Source organism: Larus michahellis, chromosome 2 (assembly GCF_964199755.1).
Source record: "Larus michahellis chromosome 2, bLarMic1.1, whole genome shotgun sequence".
Taxonomy (NCBI): Eukaryota; Metazoa; Chordata; class Aves; order Charadriiformes; family Laridae; genus Larus; species Larus michahellis.
The window spans coordinates 66,830,808-66,856,485 of NC_133897.1; the positions used below are offsets into that span (position 1 = coordinate 66,830,808).

The following is a 25,678-nucleotide window of genomic DNA, read 5'->3' on the forward strand; positions in this document are numbered from 1 at the left end:
CTAATAATCTTTAAAAAAATAAAATAAACTGCTTTTCTACAAACGTTTTGAGAAAAACTATAGAATAAGGCAGTGATTTGGACATTTAGAGTAGAACCGAATAATGCCCATTTGTTTGCATTGTAGTGCTTCCTCGTTTAAAAATTCCATCTAAAACTTTGCAGCGTTTGGCTGGTGTGTAAGGCAAAAGGTCTCTATCCAAGCTTAGTGGAGTGAACTGTGTGAATCCCAATTCGCAGGAGGGGAGGGTGGGTGAGCAGCTCTAGCTGAGGAAGGCATCGCTAAACAAGAAGGGAACTTAATTAACTTTCCAAGTAACTTTACAGTTATTTATACTACTTCCCTTTTATATGCTGAGAAGCCTTCTCAACTGTTGGGCTCTGCTTTCAGAGTGTGTGTTGGGTTATTCTGGGCTCACGTGATGCTCTTAGGTGTCCCCACAGCATGCGATGTCACGTGGCTGTTGCCAAATGTGGGACTGCTGCTCCTTGGTTTGAAAGCTGCTGCAAAACTTGTGACGGTCTTGTTCATAATTGCTGTTAAGGGTGTTAAGAGTTATTAAATTTTCCTCCATAAGTGTGTTCATTTGGCTTAACAGCAAGTCCCAAAGGAAAACATATGCAGAAGAGAGTGTCAAGGTAAAAGTTTGTCACAGTATCTAAAAAGGGAAAGGAGGGGAGGAAGCTGTTAGGCTTGAGGATTCTGCATCCTGCTGTAAGCCTCTTCCCATTTTATTAATTGTTTGGAAGTGACAGACAAAGGGACCATGATTGCTTAAGTGTCTTGTTCTAATGAAGAAGGTGATGAAATGTTTGGAGAAGGTGTAATGTTTTCTGTTAATAGATGCCGCTTTCCAAGGCAGAGGGGGAGAGGTCACAGGATCCTCCCAGGCTTCTTACGCACAGGAAGAAACAAAACACACGCACCTGCCAGCTGTATGCGTGTCAACTGTCTTTTTCTCAGTCATCTTTCTCTCTTTTGGTGTCCATGCTCTTTTGGTGTTCCTCAGCAGCTGTTTCTCTAGATATGGGCCTGCAGGTGCAGAAGGCAAACCAAATCTGTTCAGATAATCACAGGTTAACTTAGCTGGGGATAGGAGGAATGCAGTGGTAAATCGGTCTGAGGTAAGGCGAAATTATGTGCCTTTTCCTGGAGGAGAGGAGGAGGATTTGAGAAGTTATACATCTGAAAAGAACAAAAAGGGATCACAGACGGGATTAGTCCAAGACTGTTGTCAGCTGGCTTTGCAGCAGTTCAGCTGTGACTATCATTCTTTTGTAACTGATGTGAATGTTAAAGTGTCATTTGAGAAAACAATAATTAATCTAAAGCTGCAGTTCTGTCCATTAGGATATACAGTCACCGTACTGCCACTTCAACTTTTTGGATAAATGCTTATTAGGTTGGCAGTGATCATCATATATATGCATATATATATATGTATGGGCAATGGATTTGGAGTTTTGATCCTGCAGTCAGATGGATGTTCCTGAACCAATGAACTTATCTTGAAGAGCATGTGCTAGAAAGCCACAGTTAGTGGTTTTAAAAAACGTATCCTGGGATAACGTAAGCTTTGTAAAAATGCTTCCTTTGAAATCTGCAAGTAGGCTTCCTTAGGAGCTGTACCATGCCTCGTTCTTCCCTTGCCAGCTTTTTTTGTGAACCTGTGTCACTTATTGCTTTTACCCTGTGATTCTTATACAAGCAGGTGCTGATGGCAGTATACTCATGAAATGCTAGAGGAGGGGAAATTGTAAAAAATGAAACACCTTCTTTAGCGTAACAGTGAAAATCATGGGTATTCATATTAAAACTACAGGTATGGTTCACCGTTTTTAAACTTGGATGTGTTCTTAAAGCTACTATGTTTTAACTATTTCAGGACATCTTTTATACCCTGCATAGTTCTTACTTATCTAAGATGTGCTATGCGGTAGAAGGAAGCTGGCTGTAGTATGTGTTATGTTTCCAGCTGTAACTGACTTTAACTGTAACTGGCTTTAATTAGACTATTGCCTTGATGTTTGTGTGTAAAATTTACAGATATCTCTTAGAGATGCTGTCAGCAATTTGAAGTCCCGTGGGGCTTTTCCAATAATATTTCTATAGTTGGTGTGAAGTTCTGGTGTTAAGTGTAGTCAAGGAGTCAAAGAGCATGCATTCACTTTGATTTTACTGCTTCAAGTGATAGTCATCTGTTCAGTTAAGAATATGTAACCTGTGTGTGAACACAAAAGTAATTTTGCAGTCTTTCTGGCCCTGTGCTGTTAGATGCAGTTCCTCAACACTCAACTGGAGTTGTGCTGTAAGTATTTGGTAAGTGCTATGTGACTGCCAAGGCTGCAGTTGGAGAGAGGTGGCAATAGAAATACAAATGTATAAAGCAGAAATGTCAATAGTTGACAGTGATGGTGGGGGGATGGACTGTAGAACTCTTTGCAGCTTCGGGGAATGACTGAGACATGTCAGTGTATTTTCTTCTGTTATTGTTAGAAGTACTACTTAATACTGATGAAACAAGTTAGAAAAACATGAGCTCTTAACTCTGTACTTTTGAATTCATTATGTATGAGCCTTATTATTTTGAGGGGTATTTATGTAAAAGTATGGAGAACGGTATTCTTACTGTTACCTTTTTTAAAAAAATATACTTTTGAATTCTCCCAAATCATCAAATTTTTGTTAAAAATAATCGTTGAAAGATTTACTAGATTTATGTAAAGGGCACTGCAAAATGTTTTGGGGGTTTTGTACCTTTTTATTGTACACTTAATATTTAAGAGTGGCTCTTCAAAACATGTAAAAGTTGCCCATATGTGTTTGTGCATGGAAGGTGGGGAGGATTACCTCCTTCCTTGTAATGCCAAAATCTTTTCCAGAAATCAATGGAAATGGTACTGAAAGGCTTGCAAATCATGCAAAAGAAGTAGACTTAATTCATGCTTAAGGTGTCTTTTGGTTTATAAATAAATTCCAGAAACTTTGGGCTGAAGTTTCTCTTGGCATTCATGACCTACGTAGTGCTGTTGACCGTATCTGCACCTGAACAGATATCTTGCCTCAAAAGTAGAAGAAAAAATACTTTTCAGCTTTTCTGTTCTAAAATGTTTTTAAGTTCGCACACATTTTAACTCATAATTGTGAATAGTTTGTGTTTAATAGGAAGAAAAAAAAATCTCAATACTAATTTTTTCTGCATTAGCTTTGAAGTATTGAGATGATGCCTTGAAGTGTGAACTACGCTTTCTATGAGCTGCTGCTCGCAGCAGTTGTTATTATATAGCTGTTGTAATTACAAATGTGTCTGTACTCTAATGTCGGCGTCATGCTAGGATAGGGTGTGGGTTTTTTATTTATTTTTATCAAAATGGCTGTCTTGGTTGTGTGAAGTCTCTGGGGCTCACACATTTGATATACAACCTTCTCTGCTTGCTTGTCCTTGAGTGTAAGTCAAGTGACTTCTGTAGAGGACAGATGAGACAAGTTTCTTGCAATGTCTGGAAGAGGCTGTAGGCCATGGGTTGCCTATAGCAGCAAGAACTGTGTGTACTTGTCATCCTTGGTATTTTTAATCAATTATTCAAGTACTCTCTGCTTCTTCACAGATATTGATGAGGGTTAAATAAATAAATACATCCAGTGGTTAAATATCTAAGGAATTACTCTTTCGTGGTGATTTCAAGGTGATTAAGGCTTTGAAAAATCCTTGCTATGCAACTGCAGTCATATGTAATAGAGGCTGTGGTTTCATGTACATTGGGCTTGAGGGCTCTTTGTAGTGGCTCTAAATCCTGCAGCCACATACCACAAAATGTTGTTCTGGTATAAGCTAACAAAAATGTCAGTGTTTCACAAATTTGAGTAAATTAAACTGTAGAAGCAGGCTTTAAAGTTGAATCAGCCTTCATCTGTCTGCCCTGCTAGTTTTATGACAGCTAAAAGATTTTGTACTCCTATTTGTTCTAGGTAGGTTAGTTGATTCAATAATAGTTGATATTAACAATTACTGATCTGAGACGTGTTCATTTGTTATTTTTACCCCTTGACAATTTGGCAATAACACCCTCTTGAGCATGCTGCAGAACTGGGGGGGGGGCTTTTGTTTACCTGTACACTGGAGCCTCATTTTGCTGCATTAGTACAGTTTTACATCTTCTAATGCTAATTGCAAGGGCATATGGCATCAGATTGAGGACAGCGGGTTTAAGTGATCACAGTGACAACTTGGATTATGTGACTCTTGTGGTATTTGATATCTTTCTTTATCCCAAAGTGATCAGAGGAAAGCCAGTGATCTCCTGGCCCAAGGTACTGAAATAGTCCTTTCTGGAAGTGCCAAAGGAGGGGGTAGGCTTTCAGAGGAAACGTGAGGGTGGGGAAAAAAGAAAGTAAGGCATTACCTTTCTTTGGCAGCAAGCCATTAGAGCAGTTGCCTCTGGAAGCGGAGCCAAGCTGTAGTAGAAGTCCATGGCTAATGTGTGAGCCAGCCCAGGCAGGATGCAGGAACAACGACAAAACCATGGATGAATGCAAAGAGTAAATTTATTTTTGTTACCTCGCCAACCGGGGGATCCCTGAAGTAGCACTCGAGCAGAAGCACGCAAGCAGGGACACAGGCACAGATGAGCTTAGTCCATGCTAGAGGATCACTGACCCTGCTGGGTTTGCCTATATATGGGGGATTCGTGCAGGTGTAGTTTACACTGTGCCTTGGTCTTTCCTACAGCAGACCAGGAATCTCAAGCATATTCAATAGGGTGTATCTGAGTCTTATCACAGGTCTATGTTATCTACACACAGATGTTTACTTGTCCAACATAGAAGGCCAAACAGCGATTAGTGTGATATATGTGTTTTTTCAACACCCTAGCTGCAAGTCACTGGAGCACGTTTACAGTCCTCACCAATCTTCTGTTATTTTCCCACAGCTAATATATGGGCATGTTAGATTAGTACTGAATAACTAAGATAACCTATCTGCTATCACGTTAGGCTGAGTACCCTTAGGTACAGCTCTCTGTAGTTTTCTCCAGTAAAGCTATGTCATGGCCATTGTACTCGTGTGCTGCAGCTGGCTGAGCCCCCCACCTGCAGGTAAGTGCTCTACTCCATGATAACCTAGCTCAAGAAGTTCTTGCCAGTCTTCCTGTAGCTCCTGCACTTGCTGTCATCCGTATTCACTGCTGGAAGTGTTAGATCATTCTGGAAAAACAGATTTAAAACATAATAAAACCTTTAGGGGATTGCTTTATGTTTGTAGTCAGCTCTCTTCAGTGATCCAGTTAACTGCTTGCTGCAGCTGAGGAGTAGCAAATTTGTAGCATGGATGCAAGGACTTTGTATGCTGGCTTTCCTGCTGTAACTAACCTACCGGGAACCACAGTCATGGTTGAGCTTGATAAAAACTTATGTTTGGAGTCAGCACTAACGACTAGGCCTTAGAATTAGCAAAGGCATTGACTTCCTCTGTTAATAAAAGCAAAATGCTCGTATTGGATTTCATGAAAGCTTTCCTATTTTTTTTTTCTTTCCCATGCTGCTGATTGAAAGCAGATATTGTTAAAAGACTTGTTTTAGAAACAGGCAAAATGTGGAAGTGCTGGTTGAACAGTGACAGGCTTATGGTCATCAGCATCCTAAGGCCATTAGTAAAATGTCTGTCCCTATCCATGATCGTTACAACAAAAATAAAATTTTGCTATAATGGCACACCTAGTATCTCTGTTTCTTATTTACAAGCACATCTGGAAAGAACGTGACTGAGATCCTAGAGTGAGTTTATTATTTACTTGTTCAAGTTTTGCTTAAATCCCATTGTGTTTTGTCACTTAAAAGAAACTGTGTGTGCAGTTTGCTGTCCTGTTGCAGTCCTTTGGCTATCAGGGTGGGTATTGGAATGATCTACCCCATCCACAGCCACTCACAGAAAATGTGCCTTTCACAGCCCAACGGCTTCCCTAGCACCTGGCTCACTTGCGCAGATGTGATAGTTTGGAAAACTGGGAAAGGTTTTTGCATCTTTTGTGTCAGTCTTCCTGGGAATGTTATTGTTGAAGTAGCCGATGAGCTCTGCTTATCACCGAGTGCATGCTGGAGAAGTCTGGGTAGAAAGAGGAAGATGCTGTTAATGCTGCCAGCAGTAGAACTTATTGCAATTCTTCAGACTGGATGGGGTGGGATTTATTTTTCTCTCTGGAAATGGAATAGGGAGTGGCTCTGTTCTTTAAGCAGATTTCACTCATGACCCAGAGAAGAGAACAAGCAGAAACCTGAACCCTTATTTGGTATATGCAGCCATTTAAAGATAGTCATGCGCACTGTGATTCAGCTTGCTCGTCTGATAATTTTCTTGGATCTTGGCTATTAAATTTTTAAAATCCCAGTAAAAGGATTACTTCCAGTTCTGAAATTCACAAAAGTTGTTTTACTTGAGTTAAATGCTTGTTCTTCCACAGTATATTCCCTTCTCGTAATTAAAGCATATCTGCTAAATTTAAATGAGTAAAATATTTAAGTACACTTAAGCCTTGGTAAGGTTCAGGCCTTCTTTCTGCAGCATTAAGTGGTTTGTTTGGGTTCTTTCCCCTGGGAGAAGTCTGCTTAAGATTCTCACAGTTGTACTCGAAACTTGACCAGCTTGGTTGTGTGGTGCTCAGAAGTTCGCTGGTGCTCTGGAGTCCTTCCTCTGTCCTTTTGGGTTAAACGTCATCGCAGAGAATGGTATAACAGAGGGCTTGGTATCATGTACCTCTTATCTCCAGCAAGCATCATTAAATAGACGTTCTGGTCACATTTAAATGTGCAGGGGCACAACTGATGTTTAGCAGTGCTGTTTGGTATGTGACAAGGTATAGAGGTGCTGTTTAAGAACAATATCGATGAATAATTTAGAACTGTTAACTTTCTCGTAAGAATCTCTCCTTTGCTAAAATCAAAAGGACAAGATGATGCATACCTATACATGAATGGAGAAACTCTTGCATGCCCTAATTTGAATCTTGCCTCAGCCCAGGAGTATACCAGCCTCTCCTGTTGCATTCCTGGAGTGTGATGTTACTTTGGATGCAAAGTAGAGAATGCCTGAAGATATTTTTGGCTTCTAAGATGGCATTAAAAAAAAAAAAAGACTTTTTTCATGAACTATTGAAAACCAATTAAACTGGGGTAAAAACTCAGTCATTGTAAACTCTTGTACACATTTCTGTAGCTCATATTGCAGGGTGTTTTTTGGCCTTTTTAGGTGTCTGGGTAATTTCAGGTTCATACACTGAACACAGGTTAAACCAGCAATTCTAACATGGTCCTTAGTCTGAGTTGATAGCCTAAAAAGAAGGAACTTAATGATGAATCAAGGTAAAAGACAGCAAGACAGGCACATTGTCAAAGGGTTGGGGGAGGAGAAGAAGAGTCCAATGAAATAATGCAGACACAGGGGCATGAGAGGAAAACTAAATAATCAAACAATGAATTGCCAGTAGTGAAGGGCCACAAAAATAGCTTGTCTCATGCAGTTCTTGTACTAAACCAAGCATGACTATTTATTACTTGTGTTTTGTGAAATACATACAGTGTTTTAAAAAAGACATCTAAAATGCTTACACAGAAGTGTAATTTCCAAGCAGGTGATGACTGCCAGTGAGAAGGGGCAAGATCTGCACTTTTGTAAACGGGAGTACTGGTAGTATGATAGCTTGTGAAGACTTTTCTTTAAATAAACCTGACCTGAATCTAGTTCTTACTCTCAAGGATGAAAAAATCCTCAGCATGGGCATCAACTGCAGTGTCATCAGGCTTCTGGTCATTGAGAAATGAGTGACACACTGGAAATAAGCAGTTGTAGGCATCACTTGGAAAGTGGAATTCCTTTTGAAATTCATAAATGCTTAATAGTCAATTACATGAGTAAGAGATTTGAGCATGCAAAACAATTTTTCTCCTGATGCTGCTTATTGCAATGCATTTTTGAAGCCAAAAAGAGAAAACTACAACAAACTTATGAAAGAGCTTGGATTTGCGGTGTTTTTCTGCTTGATTTTTTTATTTTTCCTAAAATATTAGAGAGATGCTGTAGCTCATGGTCACAGAGTTGAGGAAATTTGGTAGTAGCTGAACTATACCTGTTTATTAGAGATGTTTTAATTAAAAAAAAAAATAAAAAACAAACCCTACAAAATGAAAGATCAACTCCTTCAACTATGTTGAAGAAAATGGGAGAAGTCTTTTGTAAAGACTGTTCAAGCAATTGAGATAAATGCTGGTATTTTCAAGATATTGAATTTTGAGAACTGAATTTGAACGAAGGAGTACTTTAATTAGATCATTTAACTGAAAAGCAGACTTTGTCTTCTAAGCAGCTTGGAATAGTAAATGTCACACCTCTGCATCTCAAGCTCTAATTTCTGGTTTGTTTTAGCTGTTGTTTGGAAGACAGAATAAAATATCCTTTCACATCTTTTTATTTTAAAATGGGCAAACCAAGGCTTAAGGATCAGAAAGTAAAATACTTTTGTGAAAAGACTAAAGCAATATATGTTTCTGCTATGACACAGGAGAATAATAAACTAAGATTAAATCAGTATAGAACTAAAGTTTCCATATTGATTTTCATTACTGTGTAGCTCAGTAACATATTAATGGGGAGTTGTATCTAACTAAGTGTAAATTGTTTCTGGACAAGCAGTGCTTGTTTTGTTAATATACTGAACTTCTTTGCTAAACTAAGGTAAAAAACTGACATTAATATATGTTTTAGTGAATTTTGAAGGTGCAAAATTGAATACTTTGAATAGTTGGTGTCTTCTTTCCCTGTTGGGTCAAAAGCATATATCTTTGGGGGCTGGCACTAAAATCATAACCAGAAGTTATTCTTTGACCTCTTTTAATCTGCAGTCATTAATCTAAGTGTCTGAAATCAACCTGCAATAAATGAAATGACTACATCTTTTTCAGGGGTGTCTTGGTGAGACTGGAAGGATGCAGCCATCCTGTTGTTATGAAAGGCTTGTGTGCAGAATGTGGCCAGGACTTGACTCAGTAAGTATTCTCAGCTCTTTTTTCCAACTTCTCCTTGCTTGTGATTAGGGATCCAAGCTCTTCATTCTCTCACTTACTACTTTGCTTCTCTGTTCTGAGTCTTGGTAGTTATGAATCATACCTATAAGGCTAACTGTGAAGTTGTAGATACTAGTTGGGAGGGAGAACAGTATTCGTACTGCCTAACATAAGCAGGTCGTCTCGGAGTGCTACTATAAGGAAAGTTGAGAGGGAGTTTCCTCTACAAGTTAACTTCAGCATAAGGCACTCTTTCTCATTTGCCTTTAAAAAAAATAAATCTATTGAGATTAGCTCATAAAATTGTTGCTTAAAGTTGAGTGGTCTAAATATATTCATTCCTGATCACGTTATTAATAGTGTAATTATTTAATAAAGTATATTTACTGAAAAATTGCTGCTTGTAGGCAGGAATCAGTGTTCCTTGTGGATAAAATCAGCACGTGAAGAGGAAAGAGGCAAGATGTATGCCACTGTTGCAAAGTGTCTTAGTTTACTTTTGCTATTTACACAGGGCACCCCGGAATCTTCAAATATGTGCCCTCTTTCTCCTTATATGTCACTGTAGTCACAGGTACATTGATTAGAACTACATTTCCTTTGAGCTATTACAGTGATTCATAAATAGGAATATGGGTGAATAAGATGCCATGTGGGTACTTGAGTTACAGTTCATGTTACAAATTTATGACTTAATAACTGTGCATGCTCTCTTTCTGTGGAGATAAATGCAGGGTGACTTTCTGCCTTGGGTAGAAAATGTAAAGCGCATGCATGCAGACATAAATTCTCATCACAGTGTGTCCTACTTTGTTTTTATGTACTCATAACTGAGGTTGAGAGTTGTAAGGTGTGTCAACAGTGACTTAATAAACCCGAGAGTTTTATCTGTGCAGGTGTAAATAGCTGTTAGTTAATATCTCTCTCATTCATGTGACCTTGCTTCATTTGTACTGTGTCTGAATGGGAGCTAGCTTGTCTCAGTGCTTTAAAACTGTTTTCAATTTTTTGTGAAATATTCTGCAACGGAACTGAAGAAATTTAAGCCTGAGGCCAAAAAGAAAGCAAATTCAAAAGATGACTGTATTTCTCTTGCTGTGTGCCATTACTGGTACAGTTGGTAAAGAGAATGTTTCTTATGCATATCAAATTACTAATTCAACAGCTGTCATCCAGAATGGACTGTATAGTAGCCTGGGTTTTAGAAATGAATGTTACATGCTCATTTCATTTGGAAGGAGGTACTTTGGTTTCTTTTTAATTCATAGATCATTAAGAATTATTTTGTGAGCATTATCCTGTAAACCAGCACAAGTGGACTGAATATTGAAATGTTACATAGGCAACATGTACCCTAGTTAATGGTTGGATATAGCTTTTAATGAAAAGTTGATTGTTAATATTTTGTAAACAAGTATTACTTGGCAAAACAGCAAATCTTACAAAGTTAGGATAATAAAGAATAGGGCTTTGCCTGCCCTGAACAAATTCTTGATTTGAGGTTTGAATACAGTCACATCTAAATATCGCTATTATATAATTAAAAATCTAGATAAATTCAGGGTATGCAGTGAATTCAGTTTTCTCAATTAATACTCCTCTACTTCAGATAATGTCTTCATTTTATACAAAATGGCTTACACATCTGGAAGAATGTGCTAGGTCTGCCGAGCCTGCATCAGTAGGCAATTCAAAAGCATCAGTGTTTTTCTTGCCTGAAGAAAAACTAGTACAGCCAGTTCACTGCCAGCTTGTTGGGTGTTAGTGGTGCATCCTTTCTGTTAAACAATTCTTATGCTCATTCAACAAGTTGTCTGAAAACAGTTCATGTTTTTTAAAGACTCATTTAAAATACCATTCAGTGTTACATGTAAGAGGTATTCTGAACTCTGAAGCAAAGGATGTAAGATGCTAAAATGCACATGTAAATGTTGGACCAAATGAAATAATCTGTCTTGTTTCTGAGTATCAGTGTTTCCAGACGCTATGATACAGTAAAAGCATATCTGTCTGTCTCTGCCACAACACACCTCAGTAACATTTTTTCCCCCAGGAACTTGCTTGTCATGAAGTGAAAAGTGAGTGAAGTTTAACTCTGGCTGTAGATCTGATACCAGATTTTGTCCTTGGTAGGGCGGATACTTGGGAGAAATAAAAGTTGTGCATGTGTCACATAGGACAAAATTTTATGGTAGTATTTTTAATGTTGGTGAACCATAAATAATGTCTTCAAAATTAGATATCGGAGTTCCCAACAAATTGATCTGTGTAAGCTGGAAGCTAGTGATACTGACACTATGTGGGGTTATTTAGTATTCAAGGAATTTCATACCTGTGTGTGTATGCACACAGGCACTCTCTCACATATGCACACACGCACACATATATATATGTATATGGATGATATGTGTTCTGTATGTATTAATATTTGTATACACATATATATCATACGGATCTGTACATGAGTAAGACTGTGCATATGTATAATATACACATAAATGAAATAAATACAGGCACACACGTGTAGGACCTCATTCTGTTTGTGCCAAAGGGAAAAGCATGTATGGGGATTTTTTGAATGCTTTTTGTGAAGCAGCAGTCACATGTAAGTCACTCTGCTATGTGTAAAGAGTAACTTTCGCTTAAAAGTGTCTCCTGCATAAATTTATTTCATAGCCTGGCTTGGAGAAAACTAGGTAATTGCATGTTGAGTGATTGCCAAAAAAGGAAAGGAATAGTTTTAAATGTGAATGATTTGGTAGTTATGCTTAGCTTATAACTGTTTTCTAATGCCACTCAATAGGTAGATGGCTGTTTCATCTTAGTGTCATTTTTAATGAAATAATTATATGGAAGCATACCTAATTACAGTGATTCTTTTTGCAAGTTTTTTATGATGTGCTGCATTGAATTCTTTATTCATTTTGTTCAGTAACTTGCATTAACAAGAATCTGAAAGAGTGTATTAGTAAAAATAGCTCTTTTTAATTATAGTTTTTTGGTGGTGACTAGTTTGATACCACAGATTTTAGTATGTTCAACTCTTCACTAAGCTATTACTCTTCTCATTTTTTAATGTTTCTTTTCCCTGTGTGATTAGGATACGAAGCAAGAATGGAAAGCAGAATGTGCCATTATCCACGGCAACTGTGTCTATGGTTCACAGTGTCCCAGAACTGAAAGTTAGTTCTGAGGTGAGTACCACCATGGCTTCTTTATTCATACCTTTCACTGTAGCTCTGCAGTTGAGAAGCTTAATTATAGGAGTTTCTTCAATGTTGTATATACTTCATACAGAAAGTTTGGCTTCCCTTTGAAAAGAGGAATTTGGGGTTGAACATCAGTAGCCATGGGTATTTGTGTGTTTACTCTAATGCAAGTTGATTGTTATTAGGTTTTATAGTGGGGTTTTTAGAGCTGTGCACTGAAAAGATGGCACTTCTGTGACAGCAATATGAAAACGTAATACTTCAATGTTTTTGCCTCTAAGAATGTGCAGTTTGTGGAAATCTTAGTTTCCACTAGCTGAAATGTGTTAAAAGCTTGCAATGTCTTTGAAACCTAGCTTCACCCTTCACCTTGAAATTGGTCCCGCTAGATACAGTAAAGCTAGTTTGTTTGCAACATACCTGTATGCTAAACTTATTTCATAGATTCATAGAATTGTCTAGGTTGGAAGGGACCTTTTCAGATCGAATCCAACCATCAGCCTAATGCGGACAAAAACTGTCACTAAACCATATCGTTATTTTTCAAATATTCCATTCAGCTGAGTTATCAAGATATGCTGGTTCATCCCTCAGTTTCTTTAGAGGAAAAAACATGTTTATTTTGAAGATAAACATTCTATTTATCTTCCTTACCAACTCGATCTTTTTACCTTTTTATATTGCTGATTGCTCTTTTCTTTTTTTTTTTTTTTTGGTAACTCTTCAGAGTACACCAGTGAGAAAAAATGTGATGATATAAGCAACTTGAAGTATTCCCATCATAGTGGAGCATTACAAAGGGCAATTTGCACTTGAATCCTTCTTCGTAATGCTCCATTTAACTTTGCTTTTTAAGTTTAGCAGTCTAGTGGGTAACACTGCAGCTTGCTATCAGAAGTGGTTAAAGTGAATACAGAGCTTAATATGCTACTTCGAAAGTTTGTAACTATGCACAAGAGGAGTAAACTTCAACTCAAATTTACGGGAGTATGAGGTCTTTGATACCTGTGCCCACAAAGAACTACATAATCTAAATATTTATGTCTGAAGGCATATATTCCTTAAGCCCAGGTTGACAGTTATAATTGTTTGTGTCATTAGCAGCTTCCGTTTAATACTCAGACAGGCATCATCAGCCCTGTTGTACCTAATTGATACAAAATCACTGAACACAGCTGACAGTTTTCAGACTTACTGAACTTGTCCTTCGTGTTTCCTCTCAAGACACCTAGCTGTAATTAATTCAGTCATTATTTATTTCCTAAATTTGGAAATTGTTGTGTTGAGTTTATCACTTTTAAGAGTTACTAGTGCCACAAAGATCTGAGAGTAGACTTTGGGCGTATTTTTTTTTTCTGCAGAAAAATTGCTGACAAAACTGCCATCACTATAGTTATGTTGGAGCATCATTTCTTACGCAATTAGTTTGTAGCAGAACTTCTTCTCAAGCTTACAATACACAAAAGGCAATAAACCTGATTTATTTCATCTAAGCTAAGCTTAGTTTTGAATATCTTGTCACAGCAAGCTGAGCAGCTAGGAAGAGAAGACCAACAGCGACTACATCGAAATCGAAAACTGGTGCTGATGGTAGATTTGGACCAGACATTGATCCATACCACAGAACAGCACTGCCAACAAATGTCTAATAAGGTAAGTATTTGGTGTTAACTTTCAAGCCAAAGTAACAACAGGAATATTTCTAATATTTAAATGATGGCCCTTTAAGAAAACATTCTGTGGTTAAATACATTTGTAGTTGAAGAATAGCAGAAAATGAGAAATGTGTCTTCTGAAATATATTAACTTTTTCTCTACATTTAAATTGATTTCTCGACATCTAAATTTTCTTTCTTCCAGTTATGTTTTCCATCCCAGTGAGAAGTTTCAAGTAGGTATTTCTAATCTCTGCTTTCCTTCCTCTGCAATTCACAAGCTGAGTACTCAGTAATGATACTTTTTTTTCCCCTCCAAGTCTGAGGCAGATATAGTGAATTGCTGTTGGAAGACCCTTTTTGGGTACTCCTGTGTGTTACTACGTCTGGCATTCCATGAATATGTCTAGTGATTTTTTTTTTCTTCAATTTTGTTTTTTTAGGGGGAGTTTGGGTGTTTAACTCCTTCATGAAACATCATTGAACTGATAGGGACTATTGGCTTGTAATATTTCCAATTTCGAAAGTTTAAAACAAGAAGCATGTTGGAATGTGTCTACAGTGACTGTACAGGAGGATGCAAGTTCAAACTCCAGTGTTATGCAATGCAAAGTGCGGTTGCATAGTTCCTCTTTCTTTCCTCTTGCCATTCTCTCATGTCCAGTAGGTTCAGCACCTGTTCACACCTGCTAGCAAAAAAAAAGCTCTACACATACTCTGCAATTGAGAGGAAAGGGAACAGTGAATACTCAGTGTCAAGATTAAAAAAACCTTGCATATTTGAAAGGCTGTGTCTTCATCTGCGTAAATGCAAGGTTTGAAGAAAAACATGTGTGTTCTTAATGATTTTGAGATTTTTTTAACCGGGATCTTTATCTGCAAACTTCCTTCCTCATTTGCTATCTGATGGTATGTTTCCATAGACAACGAAGTCGTCATCTTGTTCTTCTATGTACTGAAACTAATCTGAGTGAAGTTCACTGAGTAGTACTGATTGAAGTGAGATCCTGAACTTTAAGAGACTGGTTTGCCACGAGTAAAGATCTGAATGAAAGTTGCCTTGAGCGTAAACTTTTCAACAGTGCAGCTTCCTGCCTTTGAAAAGCTTCACGTTGTACTGCCTGGCACAGAGCAAAAATGTGCTTTGGATTTTATTCATCCATATAATCTTTGTGGCCAAAATTTGCTTTAGCCTAGTCAGACCAAATGAAAGTAGTGGAAGTGATGGAAGAGCGCTCTTCTGGAATACTGGCATTTTTGTTTGGTATTTTGATAATATGAAACGTGCTTTTTCTTCTAGGGAATATTTCATTTCCAGTTAGGTCGAGGTGAGCCTATGTTGCATACTCGTTTGCGTCCTCATTGTAAGGAATTCCTGGAAAAAATTGCCAAGCTGTATGAATTACATGTTTTTACTTTTGGCAGCAGACTGTATGCACATACAATTGCAGGTGAGTAGTACCTTACGTTTAACAATATTTACATAATCAGCCTTCATAGTCATAACCAGTTTTCTTTCTGTGCTTGTTTTCAAGTATTTGTTCTTTGTTTTATGCAAAAACACTTCCTAAATAGTCCTTTAAGCAAAATTCTTGGCTTGTTTACAAAACTGTGCCTGTATGGGCTGTAATTTTAGAAATAAACTTTTTTTTTCTCCATCAGACGTGCTTTTTTTTTTTCCTTCCCTAATGGTTAGAGAATCAGATTGTGCCATAAGAACTAGTGCCTTCCTATTGAATCAAATAAGAAATCATGCTGATGGGCTGTAAAAATGATCTGCAATATCCCTTGTCTTAGAAATCTAAAGTAACATTTCCATAAAAATCAACAACATGAGATTATCCCCTCTTATGCGGAACACCCTCCACCCCTTCTCGACCAACTCCTGCTGCTTCCTTTCACCAAAGCAAGTTTATTTGCTGTAAATCAACTTACAGCAGTTCTGTTTGTGTCCTGGAGCTGAGGTGCACTTACTTGAGGAAAAGCAGCGATCTAGCAGTATTTTCACATATTCTTCTCAAGAACTTAAAAATATTTTCTCTTAGTAACTGAAAATTTGCATTTCAATTATAGCGGTAGTAGTCGATGGTGTGGATCACTGGCTGAAATGTTTTGGGTTTTTTCCAACAAGCAGAAATCTACCCTGTTATGCAAGTATATGGGTCAAATTCACGTTAGGACTGTGACCATGTGTTTAAACTGTAAAATTGGCTTTCACCCCATCTTGAGTCTTCCTTGACAGAATAGCGTTTTCACCTCAGACTTTCCTTTATTAAGTCTGTTAGACTAAGACAATAGAATTGTGTTGTAGGTTGAGTCTGCATGTCATGCTGTCCTTGCTGCTGTTCCATGTCTCCGAGTTTGAATTTTTTTGAAGTTGTGTTTCACATCTGCTTTTTAATGTCAAGTTGCCACGAGTGCCTTGAGCAATGCTATCCCAATGATCCCACTTCTTGGCAAGAAAGGAAGATTCCAAAATAGTTAGCTAACTATACTAGCTAGCTCTAGAACAGTTTAGAAAAGAATTGTCTAGTTAGAGAATTCTTTATGCATGTTAAATAAGACACAGAAGATGCTTGTAATGACAATTGTAAGAGACTTCTGTAACCAGAAAGCAATACCTATTTGTGGTCTCCAACTAATTCTCCTTGAAAGAAAGTTCAGGAGAGGCACGTCCTGTCCTGTCCATCCAAGTGAACATTTCTACATTACTTCATATTTATTGGCTAAGTTGTCTGAATGGTCTTCTTAAAGCCTTGTCAGTCTCACTGTTGGATTTTACATTGTGTGCTGCTAATGCATTAACACTCTTGCATGCTGCTTTCCTTCTTATGGTGTGGTTATTTCTTGCGTAGCAAAAGGGGAATGGTTTTCATATACACTAGGTCTAAATACCTGGTAGTAAGGGAGCGGATGGGCAAACTTCCTCACTTGGATCTATATGCCAAAATCTGTATGTGGCCTAAGGTCAGAAGATGTACAGCTCCAGAGCCAGGGAGAAGAATGTGTTGCAGAGGTAGCTAACTCAGATGTGTAAGTGCTTTCCCAGTGATTGATCTTCTCTCAATGTGTGATTTGGTCCTGTGTTTGCTTATTTTAATCTCTGTGCTAAAATTTGGGTTACCCTGCAGGCCCCATGCTGGCGCAGACTGATACTTATAATGCGACAAGCCTCTTTGTGGGCATCATACTTGAGCAGCTCCATCTGTTCCATAGAGGAAATAGCCACCAAATGAGCAAATTAGGGTATTACTGCTCCTGACATCCCCAGACTTCTGGAGTTTTGCCTGAAGCTGTCTAACCTCATCAAAAGCATTCAAATACAAGTGAATTACTTGTACAGTGATGATGATATTTTCAACTGAAATACGTTGGTGTGGAGGAACAGTTGATATAGCCATTGATCCACATACTCACCAAGAGTGAGTCACTGCGTAACCAAGACGCAGTAACAGAAATATATAGGTAATACATATAGAGAACACTTGATGGCAGTATTGGTTAAATGACTTCTTACAGAAAGCTGTCAGTGTGATATGTTACATAAAGGAAGGACTTGTAATAAAATGCTGGGAATCTTTTTTTCTTAGGTCCTCCACATACATCCTAGATTTATTTGTAAAATCTGAGCTGCTTCTGCCATGTCCTGGGAGGCTTTTTCCTCATGTTGCAAAGAGATGACATCTTATCAGCCCTTTTCTCTCATCCCAGTTGACTCCTATCGGATGTTAAGTGGGATTAGCTGACATTTGTAAACACCATTTATGTCTGCTGAAGTTGTTTATCCTAAACCCTTTCTTAGTTTGACACATTTACAAAGTGAGGGATATCTCGTAGTACATTTATGAAGATGAGTTTGGATTTTATAATCTATTTCCTTTCTACAAAATTATTTTGACCAATTGTTCCTTAATTTTTTTCCTAGTCTCCATAAGAGAAGTTTGGTGTATTTAATACTGAAGTCAGCTTAAATGCTGGTTGTAAAAGTGAATACTACTGTGAATTTTGAGCTCAGAGGCCACTAGGCAACAATAATACAATGTGCAATCACTCTGAAGATTTAAAGTGGAATTTATAAAGTAGGACTAAGTTGAGGGCATTCATATGTATGTTTTGTTACAGCAAGAATATTACAATATGGATTTCAATAAATAATTGACAGAGTACGTGTGTATATGTAATCACCAGTGTCTGAAGGGCTCCAAAGCTATTGAAAGATTGGGTAAACAGCTCTTTCCAGGTTCTAAAGTAGGACCTGAAGCAGAACTGGAAGTGACCTTATTCTTCAGAAATTCAATTTTAGATTTATTTTTAAAAAGACTTCTTCAAACTCATGTTGGATCCTACTGTTATATCAATTCTACTATGAAATTGCTGTTTAACTCAATCTGCCTCTTAAGATTTGAGACTTACCCAATATGAGTGAGTTACTTTTGAACATTGCATCTTGTGATGATTTTTTTAACTTCACAAGTCTTATTTGCAAGTTTGCTTTTCTAAGAGAGTCTATACGCGGTCAGGTAACACAGCTGATAAGCCTGTGTGTGCAAAGACACAGATTGAGATACTGGAAAACAAACAACTGGGAGGGAATAGTCTCTGCTAGGTAAGTCTACTGAACAGTCCCTCATAATACCAGTCAACGGATAATGACAGGGTCTTCAGTTTGTTCAAGAAACTACTTGGAGGCATACTTAGCACGCTAATTTATGAGAATAAATGGAAGCTCAATTCTGATTTGAAACAGCAAGTCTTTGCCTTCAGTCTTTTTGACTTCTATATTAAACATGCTTACAAAACGAGAAATTCATCAACATTTATCCTTCTGCTGGAATGGTTTGTGCAAACTGATACTTCTCCAATAAAAACCAATTTTGTTAAGATAAAAATTCATTACCGACATTAAGGCAGCAAACTGTGACTATAATAATTTTTCAGGATATGGTGGTGGGAAATAGATAGGAATAAATAAGTGAAACAAAGTAAAGAGTAAATCTTAGGAACGCTTTTGCTGTTTCTGTATACTCTGAGTTTATACATAGACCTTTTCATTGCTCTGAAGTCAGAAACTTGCAACAAAATGCTCCCACAGAAAAGTGACATCATCTAAGCAGATGGGTTTTTTTTAGTGGTCTGTATTGACTCTTCTTAAAAAAACAAAACAAAACCAATACTTTGAAAGCTATCATCCATTTGAAACCTTCAGCTTCATTATTAAAGGTTAACAATGAAGCAGTGTACTATCATCAAATTCTAAATCTTTCAATAAGTACTTTGTGAAAAGATTTTTATTTTTAAGGTAGTAGAGGTTTTCATAATGAGGGTTTCTCAATTCTTTTTGTTACTGAAAGCAGTGTTATAATGATTTTTTTTTTTAAAAAAAGTTATATCTTAGCCTGTACTGAGTTTTATCTTGGAGGGCATACCTGCATCTACTTATTTTTAATGTAAAGTTTTTAGTTCTTCAGATTTATCTTCTATTTGCAATGATAAACCAATTTAAAGTTAATCTTTTAACTAACAGTATGTGATCTAGCCACTAGGTGTCTCGTTTGCTCTTGCATGGAGTATTTTTAGTGAATTATTAAGGGGACAAAAATATTAAAATTAGTCTTTACCAAAGCAATCTTGAAAAGCTCCAGAACATTACCTCATCCCTAATCCCTGGCAGCCAGTGTTTCTGTGTCTGAGCTTTCTTAGTCCAACTTTCTTTTCTTACAGTTTTAGCTAGTCAACACTGCAACTGAATGCTCCATTGCGGTTTTGCAGTTTAATCAGTGCACTCCCATCCACCTTAGTGTAGTGAGTCCCTGTGTATTCAGATTAACTAGTAGAAGAGAATTTGGTTGGGGAGAACAGCAACTTGTGTGACAGCTTATGTAGTTTGTCAAAATATCTGTGTGTACAGCAATAAATCTTTGTAGCTAATTCTCTCAATTCATTATGCCTAGGTACTGCAAGGGTCTCACTACAGGGGATGATTCTACGAGTTTGCAGCAATTCTTAAGCATAGTCGGGTGAGTTAAGGTTGAACCTCTGTCCTTAACTCGGAATTTTCTTGCTTTTATGGGTTTTAAGTTATTCCAATTACACATTAATATTAAATACATACAGGATCAACTTTTCAGAAGTAGTGACTGGTATTTATTTTTTATTTTTTTTTAATTTATACCCTCTGTTTTTGAAGACCCAACTTAACATACTCCTGTGAGCTGGACTTCCACACGGAGTTGAAGATGTGCTCTGTGAAAATCCCAGAGGTCCTTGAAAGAAAATTAAAGTTGGTCCATATAGTCTGTAGTCATTTTGAACTCTGGTTCTAGCTGTAAGATGGCCACCATATAAAATAAAGTAAAACTTTAAAAAATTGTTCCCAGATTAAGTATTGACTGCCTTGTATTATTCATAAGAATAATGAGAAGTTGATGCTAACTTCAGTGCAGATTCAGTAAAATGAAAAATTCAGATTAGCATGTAAAATGCCAGTTTTTCTAAGCAATTATGTGGCTGTGATCTGCTCATGAAGATGAACTTCATTATTGGAGACTAGGTTCAAAAGCATGTGCATGCGTGTTTGTACACCCAAGTCACCATTTTCCTAAATAATGGCATTTTATCTTGCTTTAAGATCAGCTAGCACAGCTTCTCCTGTTTTGATTTTGGTGTTTTGGGTTTTTTTTAGAGTGCAGTCAGAACTGCAACCGGGTCTAAATATTTCTAGGAATCCCAGGATCTATTCACTATACGTAAATGTATTAAAGTATTTGTTAGAGGTACAACTTAAAACCTACAAATGCAAGAGTTCCGGCTGAAACTGTCCCTTAACTTGCCCATTGTGCTTAAGTATTGCAGCACATTGCCGACTCTTGTGAGACTTCTCTGCAGTCCCTAGGCATAATGAGCTAAGGAAAGCATTTAGCTTTAAAGAACCACCTGTAGAGAGATAAATGTAAGTTGCAAAAAATCATATGTATCTATCACCTGCTGTATTTCTTTCAGCCTAATTTATTTGGCTGTCACAAATTTAGTTACTTCAGTTTTGCTGCTATATTGAAAGAAAACAAGATGGGTTTTTTAAAATGAATCCCACTGCATTAGTTACAAATACTTGATCCACTGTGCTTATCCTTTCCTCCATATAATATCTTTTACCTTAAAATTGTATGTTTGTTAAACTGCTGTGCACAGATTAAAATAGCTGAATTATATAGAACATAAACAAGGAACAAGCGTCCTTGAACATTAACTTTTTAATTCCTTCTTTCAAAAGGATTTTTGGACCCTGAAAAGAAGCTTTTTTCCCATCGGATATTGTCAAGGGATGAATGTATTGATCCATTTTCTAAAACTGGGAATCTTAGGTATGTATATGGGTCTTATGCATTAAACAAAACAGGACAACAAAGAGAATATGCTAAATATAATAAAAATTACTCCCCCTGTACTTAACATGTTTATAGCCCTTCCATATCTGCCTCTTAAATATCAACACCATCTCAATAAAACTGCAACGTTAGGTATTGCAGCATTTCGTCCACTTAATGTGTTCTGTGCTACTAGAACAGTAAGAATGTGAAGTAATGGCATCTTTGTTTTACTTATACCTTTTACTCTTGTAATAACTTAACCGTATTTCCACTTTATGGCTTGTTGACCTTCTATAAGATCTTGTAGGTTGTGGCTTTTTAATTAAACTAAAATTCCTAGTTTGAGGTTAATTCATATTTGAATGTCTAGTATTCTGACTTTGAAATGTGCCATATATCTAGCAGCTTCTCTTCTGCAGTGTTTCTTGAAATTGGGTCATTTAGAGCCTTGAATTCATATTCTAGTCTAAACTCATGTTCTGATCTTTTTCAGAGTATAAAGCCAAGATTTCTTCTAAAAACCAGATATGTTTAAAATTTCATAAACCTAGATTAAAAATGATTGCCCCCTCCCCGTCTGACTGTAGCAAACAAGAAGCTTTTTTCTTCACTTGCTCTGTTTTCGTATGCATGTTTATATCTTAAGTGCTCTACGTCATCCGCCTAGGTGATATTAGTACTTTTTGCTTCCTTTGTCTTGGTTTGAATGAGTCTACTCTTCAAAAATGTTTCTTGTATCTTTTTCCTAGTTATATATAGATAGTGTATTGCCCATGTGATAGTTGTCTTTGAGCTGTTTGTTGACATAAACTGTGAAGGCTAGACAGAAATTTTGTAATATTTTGTTCTAGCAAAGGCTTGTTGGTTCTTGCTTCTAGATGTTGGAATAGAGAATTTAAAATACCTGTTTCCTTTTCTTATTAACTTTCATTAGTTCAAATACTGTATTTTGAATTCTGCAATTTTAATCTTGCTGATTTGCTTTTGTAAGTTCATATATAAGCATGTCCTGCAGGCATGCTTGTAATAAACCAGAACATCAACAGAAACTACTTTCATTGATACTATTATTTTCTAAAACTGGATTCGTTTTATCAACCATTTTGTCTCTTAGAGATCTCTTCCCATGTGGGGATTCCATGGTTTGCATCATTGATGATAGAGAGGATGTTTGGAAGTTTGCACCCAATTTGATAACTGTGAAGAAATACGTATACTTTCAGGGGATAGGAGATATTAATGCACCTCCTGGATCAAGAGAAATTCAAATGAAGAAGAAAGGTAATTACATAATTTTTAAACTGTTTTTACAACTACTTCCACTTGTCAAATGTGATTTGTGTACGTCATTGGCTTGATCTTACTAGTATTGCTGTTGTGCTCAGATGAGCAATCCTAGACTGTTGTAGTTGACAGAGAGTGCTCCCGCAGCACAAATGTAAGTAGCTTAGTAAAACTGGTCTGTTCTTGTTGATAGCTTTCCTTTTAGTGGGCAACTACAGCAGAAGTGGAGTACTGGTAATAGTATTTTGGCTGTTATGGCTGGAGACCTAATGTGGCAGTACACTAAACAACAATTTCTCTCTTCCCCCCTCTGTAAAACAAGGTAGTTATTTTGGTTATGAAAAACAGGAAATTTATGAACGCGATGGAGGTTTATAAAGGAAGTTTTTGTAGTTGTAGTACTGGACTGGGACCTTCTGAAGTGAATTCTGCCCTATTTTTTTTTTCTTCTCTGTAGTTATTTCATTGCTCTGAGATGTAATCATAAAACTCGTGCTACACAATAAATACTTTAATGTTTGCATAGTTAACAAATAATTACTTATGACCTGTGTTGTTATTTTTTTTTAAAGCTACTTGCACAGCTTCTTCACAAAACTAAAATTTGTTAGATTTGCCAGTTCCTTCTAGTAATCATTGACACGTAAAGTATCTTAACAACTTTGAGAAGCCTAATGGTCACTTCTAAGCATAGTGAAGTCTGACTGTATATGTAAACTGTGTGTTTAAGGAAAAAGAAAATTAAATTTTGATTAAACTTTTATTTAAAAACAAACAAAACCTGAGAATAATATGTATGTTTAATTTCTTTCTTTCCTGTGTCTTAGTAAGCCACTCTACAAAACCAGAGGCACTTGTTTCAGCAGTGACATCAGTAAAGGATGCTGAAGAAATACGGAATGTTACATGTGTAGAAGAACAAAGCAATGGTCTCAAGAAAGCTACAAAGGACACTTGCACTGCAAATGGAAGTACTTCTGTAAGCAGTGAAACACCTGACTGGGATATGAAGTCTCGTGATAAAGTTAATGCCCAGGACTCCTTAAACGATAGCACTGATAACAAAAAGGACAGTGAGGTAACTTACGATTTGATAAATAGAAAAGAATCTCAGACTTTTTCAGAACAAGTTGATAAAATGGGGATAGAGAAGCAGGAAACCCAGGACAAGACAACAAATGATTTGGACTTTGAACTGTCTAGTGACAGTGAAAGTGATGGTGGATTGGATACCAAAAAGTCATCCACTTCTGTATCAGATAGTGAGAATGAGGAAAAGAGAAGCTGGAAGAAATCCACGCAACCTCTGCAGGATGAGAATTTGCAGAAAGAGAGTTGTACTGATGTCAGTGAAAAAAAGGATGGTCTGCTGAATCATTCTGGGGACATGCAATCTCTACCTAGTGAAAATATTCATGACAAAACTGATCTTGAAGCACAAGAAGAAAGTGAACAGGAAAGCCTTTGTGATTTAGGAAACGGGTGTGCAGACAAGAAAGAAGCTGAAACAGAGTCTCAGAATAGTGAACAGTCTGGAATTACAATGGGTGAATCCTTGGACCAGAGTATGGAGGAAGAAGAGGAGGAGGATGATACAGATGATGACGACCATTTAATATACCTTGAAGAGATCCTTGTGCGGGTTCACACTGATTATTACACAAAGTATGATAAATATCTGAAAAAAGAGATTGAGGAAATTCCAGACATCAGAAAAATAGTACCAGAACTAAAAAGTAAAGTGTTGGCAGATGTAACCATAATATTTAGTGGACTCTACCCAACAAACTTCCCCATTGAGAAAACACGAGAACACTATCATGCCACAGCACTTGGAGCTAAAATTGTGAAGAATCTTGTGCTGAGTGCTGATGATCCTGACAAAGCAACACATCTCATTGCAGCAAGGACAGGTAGGTAAATGAGACTTGAGTTTTCCATCAGCTTTTTTCCTGTTGCAGTTCATTCATACCTTGAGCTGGTTTTTGTATAACCTACAGACTTTAACATAACTGAGGTTAGCACTGAAATTGAAGGGGAGAGTCTTCCTAGCACAACTTTAAAAGCCTTTTTTAAAGGCTTTTTTCTGCTGCTTTTTGATCAAGTGTGGCTTTTAAGTATTAAAAGGAGGACCTGCTAAATAACCTCTGATGTAATATGTCATGTCTCACCTCTTGGTTAAGAGTTGGTGATACTAAGTCTTCAACTGTTAAAGATGTTGAATAGAAACTTTAAGATTTGTGTCCGAGAAGAGTTTATAGTGGCCTTGCTACAAAGTTACAGCAATGCTTTCCGTCTTGGTTTCTCATATTTCATCTCTCGTGGTTCCGTTTCACTTTGTGTGGAAATCAAATTATTATCTTAAGAGACTGGAATCTGATGATACCCTGTCACTGCTCTCTGTGCATCCTGTATATCTTTGCCATGGGAGATGTAAGAGAGCTTAGCCTAACTTTTGGTATGTGTTTCACAAAGCTACCTGGGTTTACATGGCTATAAGGTACCATTGGTTAGCTGCCATAGAGGAGCTAACAGGCCACCACTAGCTTCTAGCACAAAGGGTTTTTTTTGTGTGCACCCTGACCCTTCGTTACCTCATTGTTGGCCTTTTGAAGTTGTAATCTAAATATCTGATAATCAGAACCACAAAATCCAAAAGTAAAACTGCATGGTTTAGATCTTCTAAAACTTCTAGGTAGCTTTAGGACATCTTTAGATATCATAAGCAAAGAAATACACATCTGCTGCCTGTTGGAATATTTTTTTTCCCTGACTGCTGTTCATATAAGTTTTCAGTACATGAGAAGCATCTTTGTTTCATCAGCTTGTACTATAAAAGAATGGAGTATATTTTCACTGGCTGTAATATAGATGTGTATATTTTTCTCAAAGTGTGTGCGACTTAAGAAATAGAACAAGGTATTTCTTATACAGCTGACCAGGAATAATTTCTTCCTGTTGAAGAGGCAGTGATGCAAAAATCTCCAATGTTTAGTGACTGAAAGGAGGATGTTTTAGTTCCTTAATTTCTACCACTCTAAATACGAGTAGTGTTAAAAAAATCTATGGATTAAAACCAGCCAATTTATCAGTCTATTACGATATGCTA

At 37.1% G+C, this 25,678-nt stretch overlaps 1 protein-coding gene across 2 annotated transcripts in view; it reads left to right on the forward strand.

Annotated features, from left to right (window-relative positions):
- Positions 1 to 25,678, forward strand: part of CTDP1 (CTD phosphatase subunit 1) — a 112,874-nt gene that overhangs the window by 7,065 nt on the left and 80,131 nt on the right. For both annotated transcript variants that reach the window (XM_074575776.1, XM_074575775.1), the window contains exons 2-8: positions 8,953 to 9,036; positions 12,155 to 12,248; positions 13,788 to 13,916; positions 15,219 to 15,369; positions 21,189 to 21,279; positions 22,400 to 22,566; positions 23,397 to 24,482. In XM_074575776.1, coding sequence (XP_074431877.1) covers positions 8,953 to 9,036; positions 12,155 to 12,248; positions 13,788 to 13,916; positions 15,219 to 15,369; positions 21,189 to 21,279; positions 22,400 to 22,566; positions 23,397 to 24,482 — 1,802 coding nt within the window. The remainder of the gene's footprint in view (positions 1 to 8,952; positions 9,037 to 12,154; positions 12,249 to 13,787; positions 13,917 to 15,218; positions 15,370 to 21,188; positions 21,280 to 22,399; positions 22,567 to 23,396; positions 24,483 to 25,678) is intronic.